The 17864-nt window shown below is 46.1% G+C and overlaps 1 protein-coding gene across 8 annotated transcripts in view; it reads left to right on the top strand.

The window, feature by feature from the left end:
• Nbas (NBAS subunit of NRZ tethering complex) overlaps positions 1-17864 on the top strand; it is a 289617-nt gene that overhangs the window by 265185 nt on the left and 6568 nt on the right. For 4 of the 8 annotated variants that reach the window (XM_015995503.3, XM_042267446.2, XM_076559874.1 and 1 more), the window contains exons 49-51: positions 3471-3610; positions 8508-8649; positions 13724-13852. In XM_015995503.3, coding sequence (XP_015850989.2) covers positions 3471-3610; positions 8508-8649; positions 13724-13852 — 411 coding nt within the window. The remainder of the gene's footprint in view (positions 1-3470; positions 3611-8507; positions 8650-13723; positions 13853-17864) is intronic. The other 4 variants (XM_015995506.3, XM_015995505.3, XM_076559876.1 and 1 more) reach the window with 1 other exon arrangement.

A 17864-nucleotide genomic window follows, 5' to 3' on the forward strand; every position in this document is an offset into this window, starting at 1 on the left:
ATGAAGAAAACCCAAACAGACACGAAGTCACTGTTGAGGAAGGAAATGTCTCAGTAGTTTTTCCGATAGATGTGAGACGCTATTCTTGAGTGCTACAGCAAATCTACAAGTGGTACTATCCTAAGTATCAGTTACCATGTGGAATTTGAAACCATGGCAACAGCTTTTTTTCCTGTAGTTTTTGTAAAACTAAGCAAGAAACCCATTGGTCTGCCTTTCACTCTGATGTGTCTTGAAGAAACATGTTGACTGTTTGGAAAGTTATTGTTGACTAAGTCATGTAGCTCCTGAATATTGGTCCATTTCCTATGTAAAAGCAATTTTGTTTATTATATAGTATTAAGAATCCAGTTCATGTTACTGTCGATCTAGCTCATTAGAAACACCAGCACATTGTTGGGAAGGTGTTACACTTATGGCAGATACAAGTTTATCAAAATTTCAGATTTCTCTCCAATGTTTTATTCGTGTCTTTGGCAGCACATGCTGCCAATTGTTTTCCTCAAACTGAAGAGCTCACGGGGCTTTTGGGGTTATTCTCTCAAAAGGAGCTAGGATATTTAGACGGTTGGTGAGCATTCATACAGCTGTGTGTCGGCATGAGGGGGGATTATACAAAAACATGCTATTAAAAACATTAATAAATTGAAACTATTCTCATCAAACTAATAAAATATATGCAAATTTAATTTATAGTTAGATTTCCTTTTTTGATGAAATCTTTTCTAATTTTATGAGTTTTTACAATTTTTGGAAAGAAATTGAATCTAGATGTTGTTAAAAATTGTACCAGGCTCTGCTAACTCCCCTTGGGAGACCTTGCCTTGGAGGAGGTGGGAATTGAGGGTGGGTTAGGGGGGAAGGCTGGGGGTGGGAGGAGGGAAGACAGGGGGATCTATGTATGTAATGAATAGAAAAATCTCTTGATTAAAAAATATGACTTTAAAAGAAATCTCATATATATATATACCGTGTATAGAAAACAACCCACATAGATCCTGTGCCTTGTAATGAGAGGAAAAACGGCTTGGCATCGATAATTATCTTGCATTTAATCATAGACTCTGTAATCGTGGTATTTATTAAGAATGCTAACAGTGTACCATTTGGTGGGTCTTAAGTGCCTTACTTTCAAGCTTAAACCTTTGCTCAGGTAAACTCTAAATAGAAACTAAGATTACAAACCATGAAGAGGTCAGCCATTGACTGGCCCGTCTCCCTGATGCAGACATCAAGCTGCACCCTCATAACCTGAGACTTCTGGCCATTTTAAAGCCCATTTTTCAAGTAAGGAAAATGAGGCCCAGAGCGAGGGGCTTTACTGAGATCTTTACTGTTGGTGAGCGTAACACTAGCCAATCATTTGCTGTGCTGGCAGTGTTCTATCTCCAGTAACAAAACCAACCAATACATTATGGCCAGTCTATGAGGATTTAACATTGCTTATGCTAAATTGTCTTGTAAATGTTAAGTTATCATTTATTTGTGCATTTGGCCTCTCAGTTCTTTCATGGGAAAAGTGCTCATTACACACCATGTGGTTTTAAGTACTAAGAGGGAAAACGAAAGAACAAGATGCGCAGGCATGGGGGTGCCGTACAACTTGGGCCCGTAAGCAGGGCGGGTAAGCTGGGAGGGTGACATCACTTTGATGAAACGGGCTTCTAAGCTTCCTCCAGTATCTGGAGGAAGAATGTGCCAGGCCAAGGAACAGTTCCAGGTAGCTGAGGCAGAATGTGCATAATTGTGAGCAGGAAACCTCAAGAGGCTTTGAGGCTGGAGATGGTGGAAGATGAGGAGGTTGAATAACTGCAAGTCTTACTTGAGTTTTTACAAATCTGTTTCTTTACTACTGAGACAATTGCCTGCTCTCAGTTAGAAGCCTCACTTAAATAATGTCGAGCTTATCTGGTGTTTAACTCCTCTTGCCGGAACACGCTGCTCTGATTACCTTTTGGCTGTGTCACCTGCGAGTCCCAGCACTGGGACAGTTGAGCCAATGTCTATATGTTCTGTGAGGTTGCCAACCCCGAGTGTCCCCCCACATGGAGCTGTGGTTGGAGTCAACTGGCCTGCTGTACCATGAAATTATTTCAAAAACTGTAAAGCGCTCTGGGGCTATTATTCCAGATATGAATGGCCTGAGACTCAAAGGTGGGTTTTGGAGGATCTGGCAGGTCTCTGTGGGACCCGGGCTTTCTGTAGCAATTACTGATAATTTCAGAGTACACATGACCATTTACAAACATTGCAGAATCTGTGGTGTGACTTTTTCAGATGGTGTCATAGATCAGAGCCATCATGGCCATTAAATAAATGTCTTAGAAACGTGCATTAGTGCATGGCAGATTAGCAAATACGTAAGTGAAATCCATTCTCAAGTATCCTTTCAAGATGTGACCATCTGAATTCCTGCGAACACATGTCATTATGCATGTGCCATTATGATCGTCTGTGCACCCACATGCTGAGAACCCGTGTGAAGAGGAACTAGTCAGGGGAGCCAGGCTGGCCTACTTTGACGTCAGAACCACTTCTCAGTGTGAAATGACTGCCACTTCCTCCAGAGGTGCTGTGCGTGCCATGCGTTTGCAACGGCCAGGATTGGAGGAGAAGCCGTTTGGTTGTACAGAAACAGAATGGGCTTGAACAGTGTTTGGTTTGGTTTGTAGCAGGAGAATCATAGAACCTTTGGTTCAAATTAGAGGACTTTATGGGCACATGGAGGCAAACAGTTTTCTGATGAACATTGGGAATTAATTGTAGACAATTTAAACTTTCAAAATTCATTTACTATTAAGTATGCTGAAATACTAGTTTCAAATGTAAAAGCAGTTTGTATTTTAACATATTAAATGCCAGTCACTGGTGTGCAGAAGGCTATTTGATTTTATTTTGGTAAGGAAAGTTGGGGCCTCCCTGCAGCCTTGTAGCTCTCCATAGTTTATAATATTATAAGCATTTGAACTTGGGAAGGTTTGTGGATTAGGGTGTTTCTTCATTACTGGAGTGACATGCCTGAGGCATGCTGAATATGTAATGAACAGAGGTTTATGTCACTGTGGGCACAGACACTCTAGGGATGCTGCTGGCATTGGTTTAGCTCAGGTGAGGGTCTCTTGACTGTGCCGCATTCTGATAGGAGCAGTTGGGTATGGAAGGGATCATGCCATTAATGCAAGGCCAGGGAAGAGTAGGATCCCATAGTCCCTTCCAATGGCCATTGTACCAGCAACCTTGGGACCAATAAGCACCTCAAAGGACCAGCCTCCCCACCCAAGAACTTTTAGGTGGCAAACAACGTCCAGACCATAGCAGAGTTTTGGTCTGGTTTGGGTTTTGATGGTATTTGGTTTTCACTCAGTGTGTTGCACATGTTTTCAAGGTTATTTTCTGAGACAGTCATATTCAATCTTCTGTGAACCAACTCTGCACTGCCACCAGCTTCAACTGTGTATTGCTTCCTCCAGGTCGACATAGCTGCCATTGAGAGTGAAGGAAACCGCTACTCTTTGTTCACGGAGCTCCTAGAAGCTAGTCACGATGAGGTCGAATTTCAGCACTTGATTTTACTCTTGCAAGCTTGGCCACCTATGAAAAGTGACTGTGTGTAAGTATTAAGATAAGCTTAGCCTAATTCAACATCCGCTGTCTGGATGTCAGTTTTGAAAATGTAATGTCTGCAGCGAAGGCAATGAAGAGAGAGAGAGAGAGAGAGAGAGAGAGAGAGAGAGAGAGAGAGAGAGAGAGAGAGAGAGAGAGAGAGAGCTAGCTAGCTCATGTGTGTGTACTTGCACACACATTAGTGTTTCAGACAGACCTGTATATGAGGAGCATATGTTCCAAGCACTCTGAACATGTGGATAGTGTCACACTCTGTCCTCTACCATGTATTTCCCCATACATTTTCCTGTACCTCCCTGCATAGATTTAATATTTTTTCCATCTTAGCTAAGTACTTACTATGTACTGTAGCTATGATTTTTCTCTTTTTATTTTTATTTAAAATCTTTTCCTTTTGAGAATTTCATACCTGCTTACAGTGAAATGATCATAACTATCCCCCATTTTCCTCTCAATCTCGCCTGATATCCCACCAACATGTAGGAGTCTGTGGGAGTTCAGCTCCGACCTGCTCCCACCTTTTGAAGGGTTTTTAGGTGGAAGAGAGAGGAATGAGGAAATATTAGGTAGAAAGATAGACCTAGACAAGGAGGAGAAAGACGGAGACACGGGATAGCTTCGGGAGGGCCCTGGGTCAATACCTAGCTGCCCAGAGCTTTATTCCAAAGGGCTTTTTATAATATGCCAAGGGGAGAGGCAAAATACCTACCCCTTGCAAGATCAAAGCACACCATACAGCCAAGTGTAGACCCTCCAAACACCTGGTAACTACGCCTGTGGTCCAGTCATCCCATTATCCAGCTCTACTGGGTAAAGCAAGCTCAGATTCTCTGACTTTGAGTAAGGTCTCACTAGGAAGCCTCTATGGGCCACCAGACCAATATGCCCCTTCCCAAATTCATATCTTTTTTTTTAATAACCCACTAAGTCAAGATATTGCTGCCCATATATACATGGATATGGCACTCTCTGCTGCAGCATGGGAATCTATTGGTAGCCACATCCTTGGTAAAAACAAAAAACAAAACCCATCCCCAGTGGCCAGCCACAGTTCCTCTGTAAGTGGTGGGACCTGGAGATTGCATCCCCCACCTATGCTGGAGTGCTGGCCGGCCTGAGCTTGCGTGATTCTTGTCGAAGCCGGCATTTCGCAGCACTCTTGCCCATTCTCTGGCTCATATCCCTCTCCTACCACTTCCCCAATAGTGTCCGAGCCTTCGTAGTGCTGGGTTAACATAAATGCTCCAGTGAAGCGGATGCACACTGTCTCTTATTCTCAGTCCTTTGACCGGTCAGGTATCTCTCCATTGGCCGCTTTCCACTGCAACAGGAAACTCCTGTGGCCAAGACGGAGAGCAGCCTAGGTCAATGAATACACGCATGTGTGTATTTAGAAGACAGTTTGACAGGATGTCGTTTAGCAAATATACAATCACAAGTTACACTCTGGATTCTGTGACCTTCCCAGGCATGGGCTTTTAACCAAGTTACAATGCCAGGAATAAATTTTTATGCCTGATAATTTTTGTTTAAAAGTAAATGTGTGTTGTGTTGTGTTTGGGTGTGTGTTATATTCATGTAGGTAGGTATGCACACCAACATGAAGGCCAGAGCACACACTCAGGGGTCGCTCCCTCGACACCCTATTGCCTGAGACAGACAGAGCCTGAAGCTGACTGCTTCATTCAGGTTCTCAGTACCTAACTCTCTCCAGCCCTACTCCTGGGTTACAGACACACACAGCCATGTCTGTACCCTCCTCTCTGCAGCCCTAGTCCTGGGTTACAGACACACACAGCCATGTCTGTACCCTCCTCTCTCCAGCCCTAGTCCTGGGTTACACACACACAGCCATGTCTGTACTCTCCTCTCTCCAGCCCTAATCCTGGGTTACACACACACAGCCATGTCTGTACCCTCCTCTCTCCAGCCCTACTCCTGGGTTACAGACACACACAGCCATGTCTGTACCCTCCTCTCTCCAGCCCTAGTCCTGGGTTACAGACACACACAGCCATGTCTGTACCCTCCTCTCTCCAGCCCTAGTCCTGGGTTACAGACACACACAGCCATGTCTGTACCCTCCTCTCTCCAGCCCTAGTCCTGGGTTACAGACACACACAGCCATGTCTGTACCCTCCTCTCTCCAGCCCTAGTCCTGGGTTACACACACACAGCCATGTCTGTACCCTCCTCTCTCCAGCCCTAATCCTGGGTTACACACACACAGCCATGTCTGTACCCTCCTCTCTCCAGCCCTAGTCCTGGGTTACAGACACACACAGCCATGTCTGTACCCTCCTCTCTGCAGCCCTACTCCTGGGTTACAGACACACACAGCCATGTCTGTACCCTCCTCTCTCCAGCCCTACTCCTGGGTTACAGACACACACAGCCATGTCTGTACCCTCCTCTCTGCAGCCCTAGTCCTGGGTTACAGACACACACAGCCATGTCTGTACCCTCCTCTCTCCAGCCCTAGTCCTGGGTTACACACACACAGCCATGTCTGTACTCTCCTCTCTCCAGCCCTAATCCTGGGTTACACACACACAGCCATGTCTGTACCCTCCTCTCTCCAGCCCTAATCCTGGGTTACACACACACAGCCATGTCTGTACCCTCCTCTCTGCAGCCCTAGTCCTGGGTTACACACACACAGCCATGTCTGTACCCTCCTCTCTGCAGCCCTAGTCCTGGGTTACAGACACACACAGCATGTCTGTACCCTCCTCTCTCCAGCCCTAGTCCTGGGTTACAGACACATGCCTGGTTTCTTATGTGGGTACTGGTGCTGTGACCTCATGTCTTCGGGGCCTTATGTTTGCAGGGCAAGCACTGTTACCCACTAAGCCATCTCCTTAGTCTCCTGTGGCTGTAATTTCGCAGTTCAGGGTGCAGTGGAACTACTGTTGTCTTTCTCCTGCCTGACAGCTGCACTGGTGGTGGATTTGTTTCCACCACAGGTCTTGGCAATGTCAACACATAGGTTTTTCTTCCCTACAGTTGATAACGTTGCAGCTTTCACTTAAAGGAGGCACTTTCTGGCTTCCCTTTGGCGGGTCGGAGCCACCATTGTCTCTACTCTTTCTGTTTGACTAGCTACCGCTGACTAAATAAGGATTAGTTAAGTGTGGGCACTCTGATACTGTTGACAGTCGATCTATTAACAGAGGCGGCAACTAAGTGACTAACAGAAGGAAGGAACCATGCACAGCATAGGTACACTGGACCACCATGCAATTGCTTATGGACTTTACTTTTCATGTTTTTTGGACCATATTTTTCATGGTAACTGAAACTAAAAAAAAAACCAAAATTGTGGATTAAAAAAGATATATGAGTGTGAGAGATCATTATTTGACTTCTGAGGCAATCTAAAATGTTTCTGATATATTGGAGTATCTTTCTATTTTTCCTTGTACCTAAACCCAGTTTTCTTCAGAAGTATCATGCAATACATTATAACCATGTCTAATTTATTATGTGAGCACAATAATTTTGTTCTGGTATTTTCACTAGGAAATTTCTGGCCTGATTTTTTTTAACAAAGCTTACAGTGCAACCTTGAGAATTCATATGGAACAAATAATTCCCATTTATTAAGCACTCACAATATTGAGCATGCAATTTACATACATTACCAATCATTCCCACAATGAACACGAAACGGTCGTTTTACCTGATTATGTAGATGAAGGAATTGAGTCTCAAAAGCTAGTAACTTCAGGTTGCACATAGCTAGTGAGGAGACAGACTTCTCACCAGGACTGGCCCCATCATAGGCTTGGGTTCTCCTCTCTGTCCTGCTGAGAGATAGGTGGGGTACCTGCCTCGTCCTTGTGCTGTTGGCCATGTGACTCACCCCTTCCCTTTGGGAGAAGCAGCCAGGTTTCCTTTGAACACATCACTGTCTGTCTGAAGCTGCATTTCATGGGTAGAAAGCATGAGGCCCTGGGACCTGCTCAAGCCTCTTCACTCCAATACTGATCTTCTTTAGTACTCAGTGAGCGATTCTGCCCTAGGCCAGCAAACTTTCCATGTCTTGGAATGGGAAGAAAATGCTTCCCAGAAAATGACTCCCCTGGAGCAGTTTAGGAGCAGGAAAGAACATCTGGGAGAGACTCATGGCCTGAGCCCTAGGGTGGGACTGTTCGGAACTCCTGAAGCAAACTGCGGAGAACGTCACCTTATGTTTGTTTGTTAGCCAGATGCCTTTAGAAAGGAAGAGGAAGCGTAGCTCAAGTGTTTGTCGTCTGGGACAGTGGTGACATGCTGACTAGTGTTCTAAACAGTGGGATTTCACCCAAACTGTTTAGTTTGGGTTTGCTGTCATTTAAGACAGAGTCTGGTTATGTAGCCCATGCTGGCCTTGAACTAGTGACCCCCCCAGCCCTTCATGTCCTACCATGCCTGGTTGTCACACCAGTACTGCTCACCGTATGACCTTCATTGTCTTTCTGAAGTGCTTTCCTGGGGTCTTGCTAAAGCTAGTCAGGACCTGCAACTGCTTGCTAACTGCAGCTTCCCGGGTCTTAGGCACCACTAAAACCCACCAGAACAGAGAGTGAGAAGTAAAGATTCTACTACTGGCAGTCCGACCATGGGGTCAGAATTTGAGACTGGGTCTGTGTAGGGCTCAAGAGCCTGAGCTCTCAGGACATCTAATATCCCAGGCTGCCCACTGCTTGTTCATGCCACAGTGGCCCGCACATCTTCTCCGTGTCATCTTCTTTAGAGGACAGGCTAAAGGGGCACATTATGTACTCTCACCGCCATAAGCACCTCATTCCATAAGTGGGATTTGCTGTGGTTGTTTTAATTCGGTATAGTTGAGAGAGAGTTAATCCCCTCCATTGTTTTGCACACTTCTCCGTGAGAAGCAGCACAGCCAGCAATCCCTGGGTGAGACTGTCGACCGTGATGCTGACCAGATGTACAGCAGAGAACAAGCGGGAACTGGGGGACGAGGTGCTGAAGATGTGCCGCTCGCTGTACAGCACCGAGCAGAGGCTGCCCGTGGAGGTGAGTGGACGGGGCGAGCGGCTTCCCGGGGCATCCGGTTGCTTTGCACAGCCCTCTGGTCTAGGCAGTTGCAGTAGCTGTCCCAGAACACTTAGCTTAAGCAATTCGAGTGAAGGCCAAAGGTGTGCAAAGGATCAAATGAAAGAGCAGCCTGAAGGGTGTCCCGAAGCTGTTAGCTTGTTTCCCGCACGCCGAAGCATCAACGTTTACAATTGCAAGGCACAGACCAGTACGGCTCCCTCCGGAGGCCTTTTTTATGGCCAGTCCTAGTTAAAGGAACCCAGTGGCTCAGGTGTTACCCGCATGAAACAGGCTGATTGTACCTGGTCACCAAGTAACCACTCTGATCCTTGCATACTTCATTGTGTCGTTGTAAGGAGATTGGATGGCCACAGCTGTTCCTCTCTGCACCCTACAGCAGAAACTCAGTCACTTCCACTTTGACCTCACAATTGAAGTATCTAATATGTACAGCATAGAAACGTTTTATATATTCTCTTAGCTATAGTAGCCTGCTGTATGTCCACTCAGCAGTATACTGTTTGAGCATCTTGTATGTCTTAAATTTAAGCATTTGGATAATGGCATTAAACTAATTAATTGGCTTTGAGTTTCCACCAGATAGGACATAAACTTGAAAGCAGAATTATAAATCTGATCCTGTAAATCCTCAATGTGATCACTCAAGAAAACCACTCTTGGCTATGAATGAACATTTAATGGATTGTTTTCTAAATTTGGGACCTAGCAAGTGTTTTTATTGAATTTTTAAAGACTTATTTGTTTAAAGAACTCCAACCAGGGAAATGATAGAGGTGTTCTATAAAATATTTAAAGTGCCAGTACCTAAAACGTGTAGTGTAGTGTGAGTTTGGAGCTGTGTACCATGGCCCTCTGGTATCAGCTACGTGTCTACATATGGTCTGTGCTGCTGGATCACAGTGCGCCCTGATGGTATGAACCTGGCAGAGTGATCTCATCATTGGGACAAGTTTCAACACTCTGCAGAGAGTGAGCTCAACATGGTTTAACATTTGCGCCAAAGTAAGTATATGCAAACACCCTTGCTTTCATATGAGCTGAGATGGAGCACTGTCCAATCGGGACCAAATGCCAGGGTTGACTGTAGCTGTGCTGTTGAATTGAATGACGTTAGAAAGATCTTACTTAGGCTTTAGAAGTTCTGTCTCTCTCTTCCATTGTGTGTCCAGCTCTAAAGGCTGGGCTGCTGCTCCCTGTGGGTTCCTAATCGCCACCACTCTCAGATCCGGAGTTCTCCTTGAGGTGGGAAGGGGGTGGATTAGTCACTGTTTCCGAGCAGGCTGTGACAGTCTCTCTGTTTCACTTGCCGGAGTGAAAGGTACTTAGTGAAGGAGCGCTGTTGCATTCACTGGCTCCTTAAGCTCAGTCTCCTCCCTCATGTTGGGCATAAAATTTAAAGTGCTACTAGGGAGAGAACATAATTATTACAAAATAAAAATGTCTTGAATTTATTTTACCGCATTTCAGAATTGCTCAGCTTAATCTCAGAGCTCTATAATAATTTCCTTCACCGTGGTGCTGAAATTATCCACTACTCAGTTACTTTTATTGTGCCCATGGCTAGTGACCCCGTACCCAGTTGTGATAGGGCACTGAGGTGGCCCCACCCCTCCCCTTGTCCCTGTTTGTCGTCACCTATGAAGGGTGATAATGACAGTTTTTCTTTCCACCATGACTTGCCAGAGCACCTTTTTTGTAATCTCGTACTGTTCCTCATTATGCCTGCTTCCTTCCAGCCATGGAAAATTACCAGCAAATGGAAATCACTGCCTCCGTAAGCCATGTACCCCACAGTTTTGCAAGTTGTGGAGGCTGCTTCTCAGCCTGCGTCCATGGCAGTGTAAGAAGTCTCCTCAAGAGCTGAGGATGTGTGGGATAAGGACCATAGAGCAAGACCATGGTGTTCATAGAGCTACAACTCTAGCTTCCTGCTGCTTGTACATGACCCCGCAGGAGTTTGAGCCACAGAGGCTATAGGCTGATGTGTGAGAGCAAGTCACCCAGATGAGCCTGGCTAAGCCCAGGTTGGCAACCTCAAGAGTGGTCATCCTTCCTCACAACTGAGCTGCTTTTGACAGTTCCAGGAGCTTAGTTTAGACTCTCCCATGACATCCAAGCTGTTTCCCCTTCTGCCTGCTTCCTCCTCACCCTCCTCTCGTTAACAGGGCTAAAATGCCTTCTTTAAGGTTTTTGGAACAAAACAAATGACATGGTGTGTACTACGCCTAGCAAGTACAGCAAGTGGGTCAGAACCCCTGAGTCTCTAGTGGAGGTGATAGATAGAGACACATTTGGCAGCCAGAAGTCCGGCCTAGGCCCAGCCAGACTTGAGCAGCTCCGGAGAGCAGGAGTCCATGAATATCCCCATGCACAGCACAGCCTTTACCAGTGTGACACATCAGAACCTACCACAGAGGGAGCAGTCAGCTCCTCTGCATGTATGAGCAATCCACACCTGCTCACACTCCCTCCTCAGGCTCTAAACATCGTGGACAGTGATCCTCTGAGTCCACACAGGTTGTATAGAGGCAAGAAGAGTGTCAGTGGACTGGGCTGACTTCCTGGCAACATCAGGCTAAGGCTTGTCCCTGAGCCTGGGCCTGCTTACCTGTCCCCCTTCTTGTCATGTTAGGTCCTGACTGAACTGTGAGGTGCCAAATCACCTCTTGACTCTTCTCTCGCAGTACAAGCACTAGAGAAGACGCAGCATGTAAAGACTGAGTATTTGGCCAATAGCTTAGCTAAGAAACTATAAATTCCTAAGTGGGTCACATAAACTGGCATCCTCTGTCCTCACAGACCTTGCCTGGGCCATGTGCTATCTGTCCTGCTTAGATTTTTATCACAAGGTAGAGTCATCTGGGAAGAAGAACCTTAATTTAGAAAATGTCCCCATCAGATTACATATAGGCAAGTCTGTAGATGTTTCCATTGTCTTGATTAATGATTGGTGGGAGGGTGTCACTCCTGAGTCCTGGGTGGTATAAAAAAGCAGGCTGACCCAACCAGTGGACCACGCTCCTCCGTGGTCTCTGCTTCAGTTCCTGCCTCCAGGTTCCTGCTCCAGCTTCCCTTTATGATGGACTGTAAGCTTTAAGATGAAGTCAACTCTTTATTCCCCAAGTTGCCCTTGGTTATGGTTTTATCACAGCAATGGAAAGCAAACTAAGACACCAGCTATTACTTGTCTTCTCAGATGGTATCTGTGCTATTTCATAAAATTGCCTTTTAAAGCTACAGTCAATGACATATAGATATGAAATGCCATGGCTCTTTGTCAATTAGTAATAGCATATTGAATAAACAGCAGACATGAGTGCTAAGAGAGACTCATTTACCGATTTTAAGCATGGTATGCACCATGTAACTTTGGAATAGATGAAGCGTGGCTCACCCCCAAAGGGGAGCACATAGGCGAAGCAGAAATACAGGACAGAAAATAATAAAGAGTACAGTGGGATGTGGAAAGGAGGCTAAGCTGGGCCAGTCAGAGGTGCCTGTCACTGTGTGTCACTGTCCTTGGGGAGATGTGAACCAGTGTCCACTTACGCCAGATAGGGAACCAGCAACAGACCAATGTAAGCAGACGGCTGACATCCAACTTGGTGAACCAGTGAGTTTGATTGGGGTGCTTACAGGAGTGAGGGGTCGGGTCACTCACAGAAGCAGAAACGAGTCCAGGACAGCTGCATTCCTAAAAGCCCGCCCCAGTGGGCAACAGTTCATGAAGCAGGAGCCCTGGAGCGCACTGTTCAGCTTCGGGCAGCTCACCAGTTTGGAAAGCGTCTCATTCAGTCTGTCATCATTATCACCTCATCTTGGAGTGATGGACAGGGATGCTGAGAATGAATGCCCTGTGTTTGAGTTTTCAGTGTTCTCTCTTCTGCTGTTGTGGAGTAGCACAAGAGAACAACAGCCCCATGCAGGGCTGTGATCCTTCATTCTTCTTCCAAAACAGTTTTGCTTTAATATAATGGGGCCTACTTCTTGGTCTAGTGTTCAGTTCTTTGTGTCATAGCTACAGTCAGGACACTAAAGGTGACCAGCTCAGCGGGTAACATAGTTGTGTGTTTCCTGCCTCTTTGTTGTAAAGGATTGTCTTCTGTTACTTTATTCAGAGTCCCTTTTTTTCTGGTGACAGGTTCAGCAAGTAGAATAAAAAACTAAGGATAAAATTCAGGTCTACCTGTGGAGATCCACGCTTGTTCATTGTTTTGAATCACAGATAGTTTTCATGGTGATGACATATCTTAAATATATCAAGAATTCCATTTCCTTTAACATTAGAGTTTTAAGCATGATTTAAAAACATAGTCTTTGCTGATATCCTTTATCTTAGCATTAGTAATAGTTTGTAACACCTGCTATGAAGTCTGTGCTGTATGCTTAGCACCATACATTTATATCAATTATCAGATACACAACAAAAACTGCAGAACAAATACAGTTGCCTCCATTTTACTTATAGGGAAAACAGGGCTCTGAGAATTAGAAGATGTTGTGGCACTAGATCCGCATAGTGAGTGTGTCCTGCCACTCAAAGTAATATTATACACAGATGTCTGAACATCTGGAAAGATGGCCACAGCTTACGGAGGGGGCGGGGGGGTGGGGAATGACATGGTCAGTAACTCTACTCACACATATGCACACACACACATATAATAAGTACATACATGCACAAAAATAACCACACATGTATAGCCACACAAATAGAAAGAAATATAAATACACATATACATGCACATACATACACATAAATATAAACACACAAAAATACATACGCACACATATATGCAGACAGCCACACGTAAGCACACACATACACACAAATATAAACACAAATACACATACACACATACACACATACATACATATATGCACAAACATAACCACACATATGTAGACACACACACACACACACACACACGTATGCACACACAATAACAGGGGCATGTAAAGTCACATCCAGAGGCTGCGCACAGGGCTGCACTGTGCCCCTGAGTGGAACTCACCTCCTCCGTGATTTCAGGGTGTGAAGGAGCTGTGCCTGCTGCTGCTGCACCAGTCCCTCCTGCTGCCGTCCCTGAAGCTGCTCCTGGAGAGTGGAGATGAAACGCTGCAGGCCATGGCCCTGGAGCAAATCTCAGCCGTCACTAAGGTACGCCCCTCTGAATTACATGACTGTTCTTGTTTCAAAAGTGAACGGAGTGCATTTATCCTCCTTAACAAGAGCCGTGATTAATCCCCAGCTACTCTACAGATAGTATCTCTGACTACGGCAGCCACCTCTCCTCAATCCAGGCAGTGCGCACTTGGACTCATAGGCAGTCACAGAGCCTCCCCCATGAACCAGACACAAGGAACAAAACATTTCCGCAGAGCAACAGCATCTCAGTGGAAGGAGCCAGCAGCCCAGGTGCCTTCCACTTGGGATCTGGGTCTGGGAAATTTGACCCAGCTTGAGGCTGGCTTCCATCTCGCAGGTTGTACGTGGTAGATGCTCACAGACAGAAGCATTTCCCAGCAGCCGCACTGCCGCCATCTGAAGTCCAGAGCTGCCGTCCTCTGGAAACAGAGACTCAGCAGAAGCAGGGTTTGGGCTTGAACACAGACGTGCTTACGTCATGTTTGGAGATTCCTCTGCGAGGCCGGTTGTCTCGTGATGTCTGAGGAAAGCTTTTGAAGATGTACAGTTTCCAGTTAGATTCCTCAGGCTGTGTTGTAACCAATTCACATGGAATGATCCTTCCCGAGCCCTCCTGTGCAGACATCCTTGTTTCATGTGGGTATTCATGTACACACAGACACAGATGCAAGTGTACTCTGTATCATTTTACTATCCTTGCTAGATCCCTATGGACACAGTGTCTTCTGGGAACCAGAGAGACGGGTAGTTCTAGAACAGAGGTCTGTGCTGGCTGCAGAAGACTTCTAAGAAATAGATGCAAAGGTGTCATTGATAAAACATTTTGTTAATGACAAAACTCAAAATGTTACGTGAATTGGATTTGGCAACAGTCCTTGAAGATCCATTGCTTTCTGTCAGCTGTATTCTTTAAGGACTGTAAGCGTGTCTGCAGAGACTTTGGAATGGTTGTCGTTATCACTGATGCTGGCGGTACCTTTTGGGATGCCAGACTGAAGTACTTGGGTTGGTCTGTTGGCAGCCTCCTTGCTCCCTGCTGATGGGAATGTTTCATGGTTTTGTAACTTCATAAGAATTGGGAATTAAGCTGGGTGGTGGTAGCGCACGCCTTTAATCCCAGCACCCGGGAGGCAGAGCCAGGCAGATCTCTGTGAGTTCGAAGCCACAGAGCAAGATCCAGGACAGCCACCAAAAACTACACAGAGAAACCCTGTCTCAGAAAACCAAAAACAAAGAATTGGGAATTATAGTGAGTTTTTTCTTAGCCTGTTTTTTTTTTTTTTCTTGTAAACATGAAGAACAGAGATGGATCTGAACAAAACCAGACTGTGATTCTCCAACACGTTCTCCCCCTCAACTAGCTTAGTCCCTGTTTAGGTATTCTCTCTAAGATGTCTCAGGGAATAAGACAGTGACGGGTTATACTGACCTCTCCATCTTCACCCTTCTCCTGTTACACTCCTGGTTAGGATCCCATCTCTCATTGTAAAAATTCTGCACCTCAAATGCATCTGTCAGAATGACTGTGACTAGAGCAGGGACCCCAAACTACTAAGGCCCTCAGCACCCCTGAAGACACTATCCGAGTGGGAAAGTCAATGAGAACCGTATGGCACTAGCAGGCTCTGTGCACTGTGGGCAACGGGCCTGGGGCCGTGAAGCCAGGGCCAGCCAGCTGTGCCCATCGGGCTGGAAGCGAAAAGCCACAAGTCTAAATTGCGTACGTGTGTCTCTCTCACTATGTGGAGACAGCCTCGTTTAGAAATCCAGTGACGAGAGTCTACCGTAAGGTGAGTGTATATTAGGACAGCCTGCATCCTTAGACATGTTACATGCTCTGAAAAGCTAAAAGCTAATAGACTCTCTCACTTTGAATTGTTAAAGGTTTTTTTAGGTTCAGTTGTAGGAAATGAACAGTAAGGTCTCTGATGCTTGTCACCCATCTTTCCCAAGGTAAAATCTGGCGTAAGTAACTACAGTAATCATGACCGAGATTGTAAGCATTGGCATGGCCTATTGACCTTTTTCATAGTTCACCAGTATCCCACACTTGTGTATGTCAGGTTCTCTGACACTGTGGCAGGTGGATCTCCTGTGAGAACTGCAGTCGAGAATCATGGTGTCCTTGTGACACAGGTCTTCATCTGTCCTCTGTAATCTCAGAAACCTTGGCAACATAATCTGGTCTTCATCTCTGTGATTTTGTTGTTTCAAGAGGTCTGGATAAATGAAGATGCAATTACTATAGCCTGCCATTGTTCTCCAACACCGGGAAAGGCTCATCTCATACATCCCCCAGAGAAGGGCCTCAGCAGGCAGGGCTGTGTGCTGCTGGCCAGCTCTTTTTAAATCGTCCCTGGTTGTTGAGTGGGAACTAGAAAACCTGTGCTGCTTTTTGTGGTTCTTTCCTTGACACACACTCTGCCCGTTAGTAAGGGCTAAGGTTCATCAATAACTTTAGTTTTCCCCTTATTGGTTGTTGATCGTAGTTCCTGTTGGCATTAAAAAAATAACATCTGGTAAAGGGATCCTCTGACAGCAATTGGTCCACACGGTGCACAGATCTGAAAGGAGAAGCGCCCGCACTTGTTTGGTAGTAGCGTGTATTATTTCGCTGTTCATTATCAGATGCTGACAGCTTTATAGCTGCTTGCAGTTATAGGGAAGACGCTTAAGTGCTGCTGCGGAGCTGGCTGCAGCCTTCCCTTCAATGGCAGGACCTCCTTCTCCCTCTAAGCACTGCTGGAGTGGCGTACCTCTAGTCTTTAGCATGTGACCTTATACAGATAGGCAGAAGCCTCTCTCCTGGGTAGGAAACAGTCTTTCCTGACATGGTATTGTCGATGACTAGTCAAAGCCCCTTGTGATAGTCTGCTGGGTGACTTCTCCGTCAGTCTTGGTGATATGAGAGCTTGCTCACAGTACAGCGCTGGCCAAGAAGGCTGTTGCTTGGCATGCTTGAAGTTGATTGCTAAGTTCTCTCTGTTCAGGTCAAAATCCGCAAACACATTCAGCAAAGTTAGCAGACATGTTTTACTAGTCTTGTGAACTGAATTCTATCTCTGTTTACTGTTCCAGATGCCTGGTGGCTCCTGCCCCTCACTGTGTCCTCCTCTGGTGCTTCCCAGTCCCTCTGTCCCCCAGACCATATCCCAGACTTCTAGTATAAAAGAGGAAACCATATTTCTGACCTTACCAAGGGCCTCCCTCCTTTAACGGTGACTACATCTCTCAAGCCCCACTTGTCGCAGATGTGACAATAAGAACGTTCCCTATCTTGTCAACAACACTTCTGGGAAGTGCTGTTCCACTTTCACAGGTGAGACACTGAGTCACACAGCCAATGAGCGGCAAGACCTAATGTTGAAAGTCATGCTAAGTCATTCTGCTATGTAAGTTACCTCCAAAGAAACGAGACTGTGGAATGGCCCTGACATGTGGAAATGTCAGCACTGAAAAGATGAGAGAGAGCTGCCCCTGAGTCACCCAGCTGGGCTTTGTAAGCCTCTCATTCACAGCACTAAGGCCGAGCACTGCAGGAGATGGACCCCTCCCCTACCACAGGGCACTGCGCCTTTGGGAGCCCCCTAAACAAGGCTTCCACCCTTGATCATGTGCATATGGACCTTAGTTCTGCCCTGGGGAGTGACTCAGTGATTCAGAGTGAGCTGGGCCCTTCTTCCCATGGCAGTCCTTCCCAGGCCTAGCCTCAGCATCAAGGCACCAGAACCTGGCATCCTGGGACAAGTGTCTGAGCTCGAGGGAGAACCTTTAAAGTGCTCAGAAGAGCCTGTGTGGGTCTGGAAGCTCCATTCAAACCAAGGATCCCACCTCTCTTTGTCCTCTCTAACGCCTCAGTTTCTCCAAGTTTCTCCCTGGGAGGAGTCCCTTTCATGCTTTGGTGTTTTCTCCTACAGCCCCACCTCAGGCTCACACACTTTCCTTCTTGTTTTGCTGTACTGCGATAGCAGGTCGGGGATGAGGGGCTTCATAACCTGCTCTGCGTCTGCAGAGCCCTTCTTTG

This window comes from Peromyscus maniculatus, chromosome 22, assembly GCF_049852395.1.
Source record: "Peromyscus maniculatus bairdii isolate BWxNUB_F1_BW_parent chromosome 22, HU_Pman_BW_mat_3.1, whole genome shotgun sequence".
NCBI classification, from domain to species: Eukaryota; Metazoa; Chordata; class Mammalia; order Rodentia; family Cricetidae; genus Peromyscus; species Peromyscus maniculatus.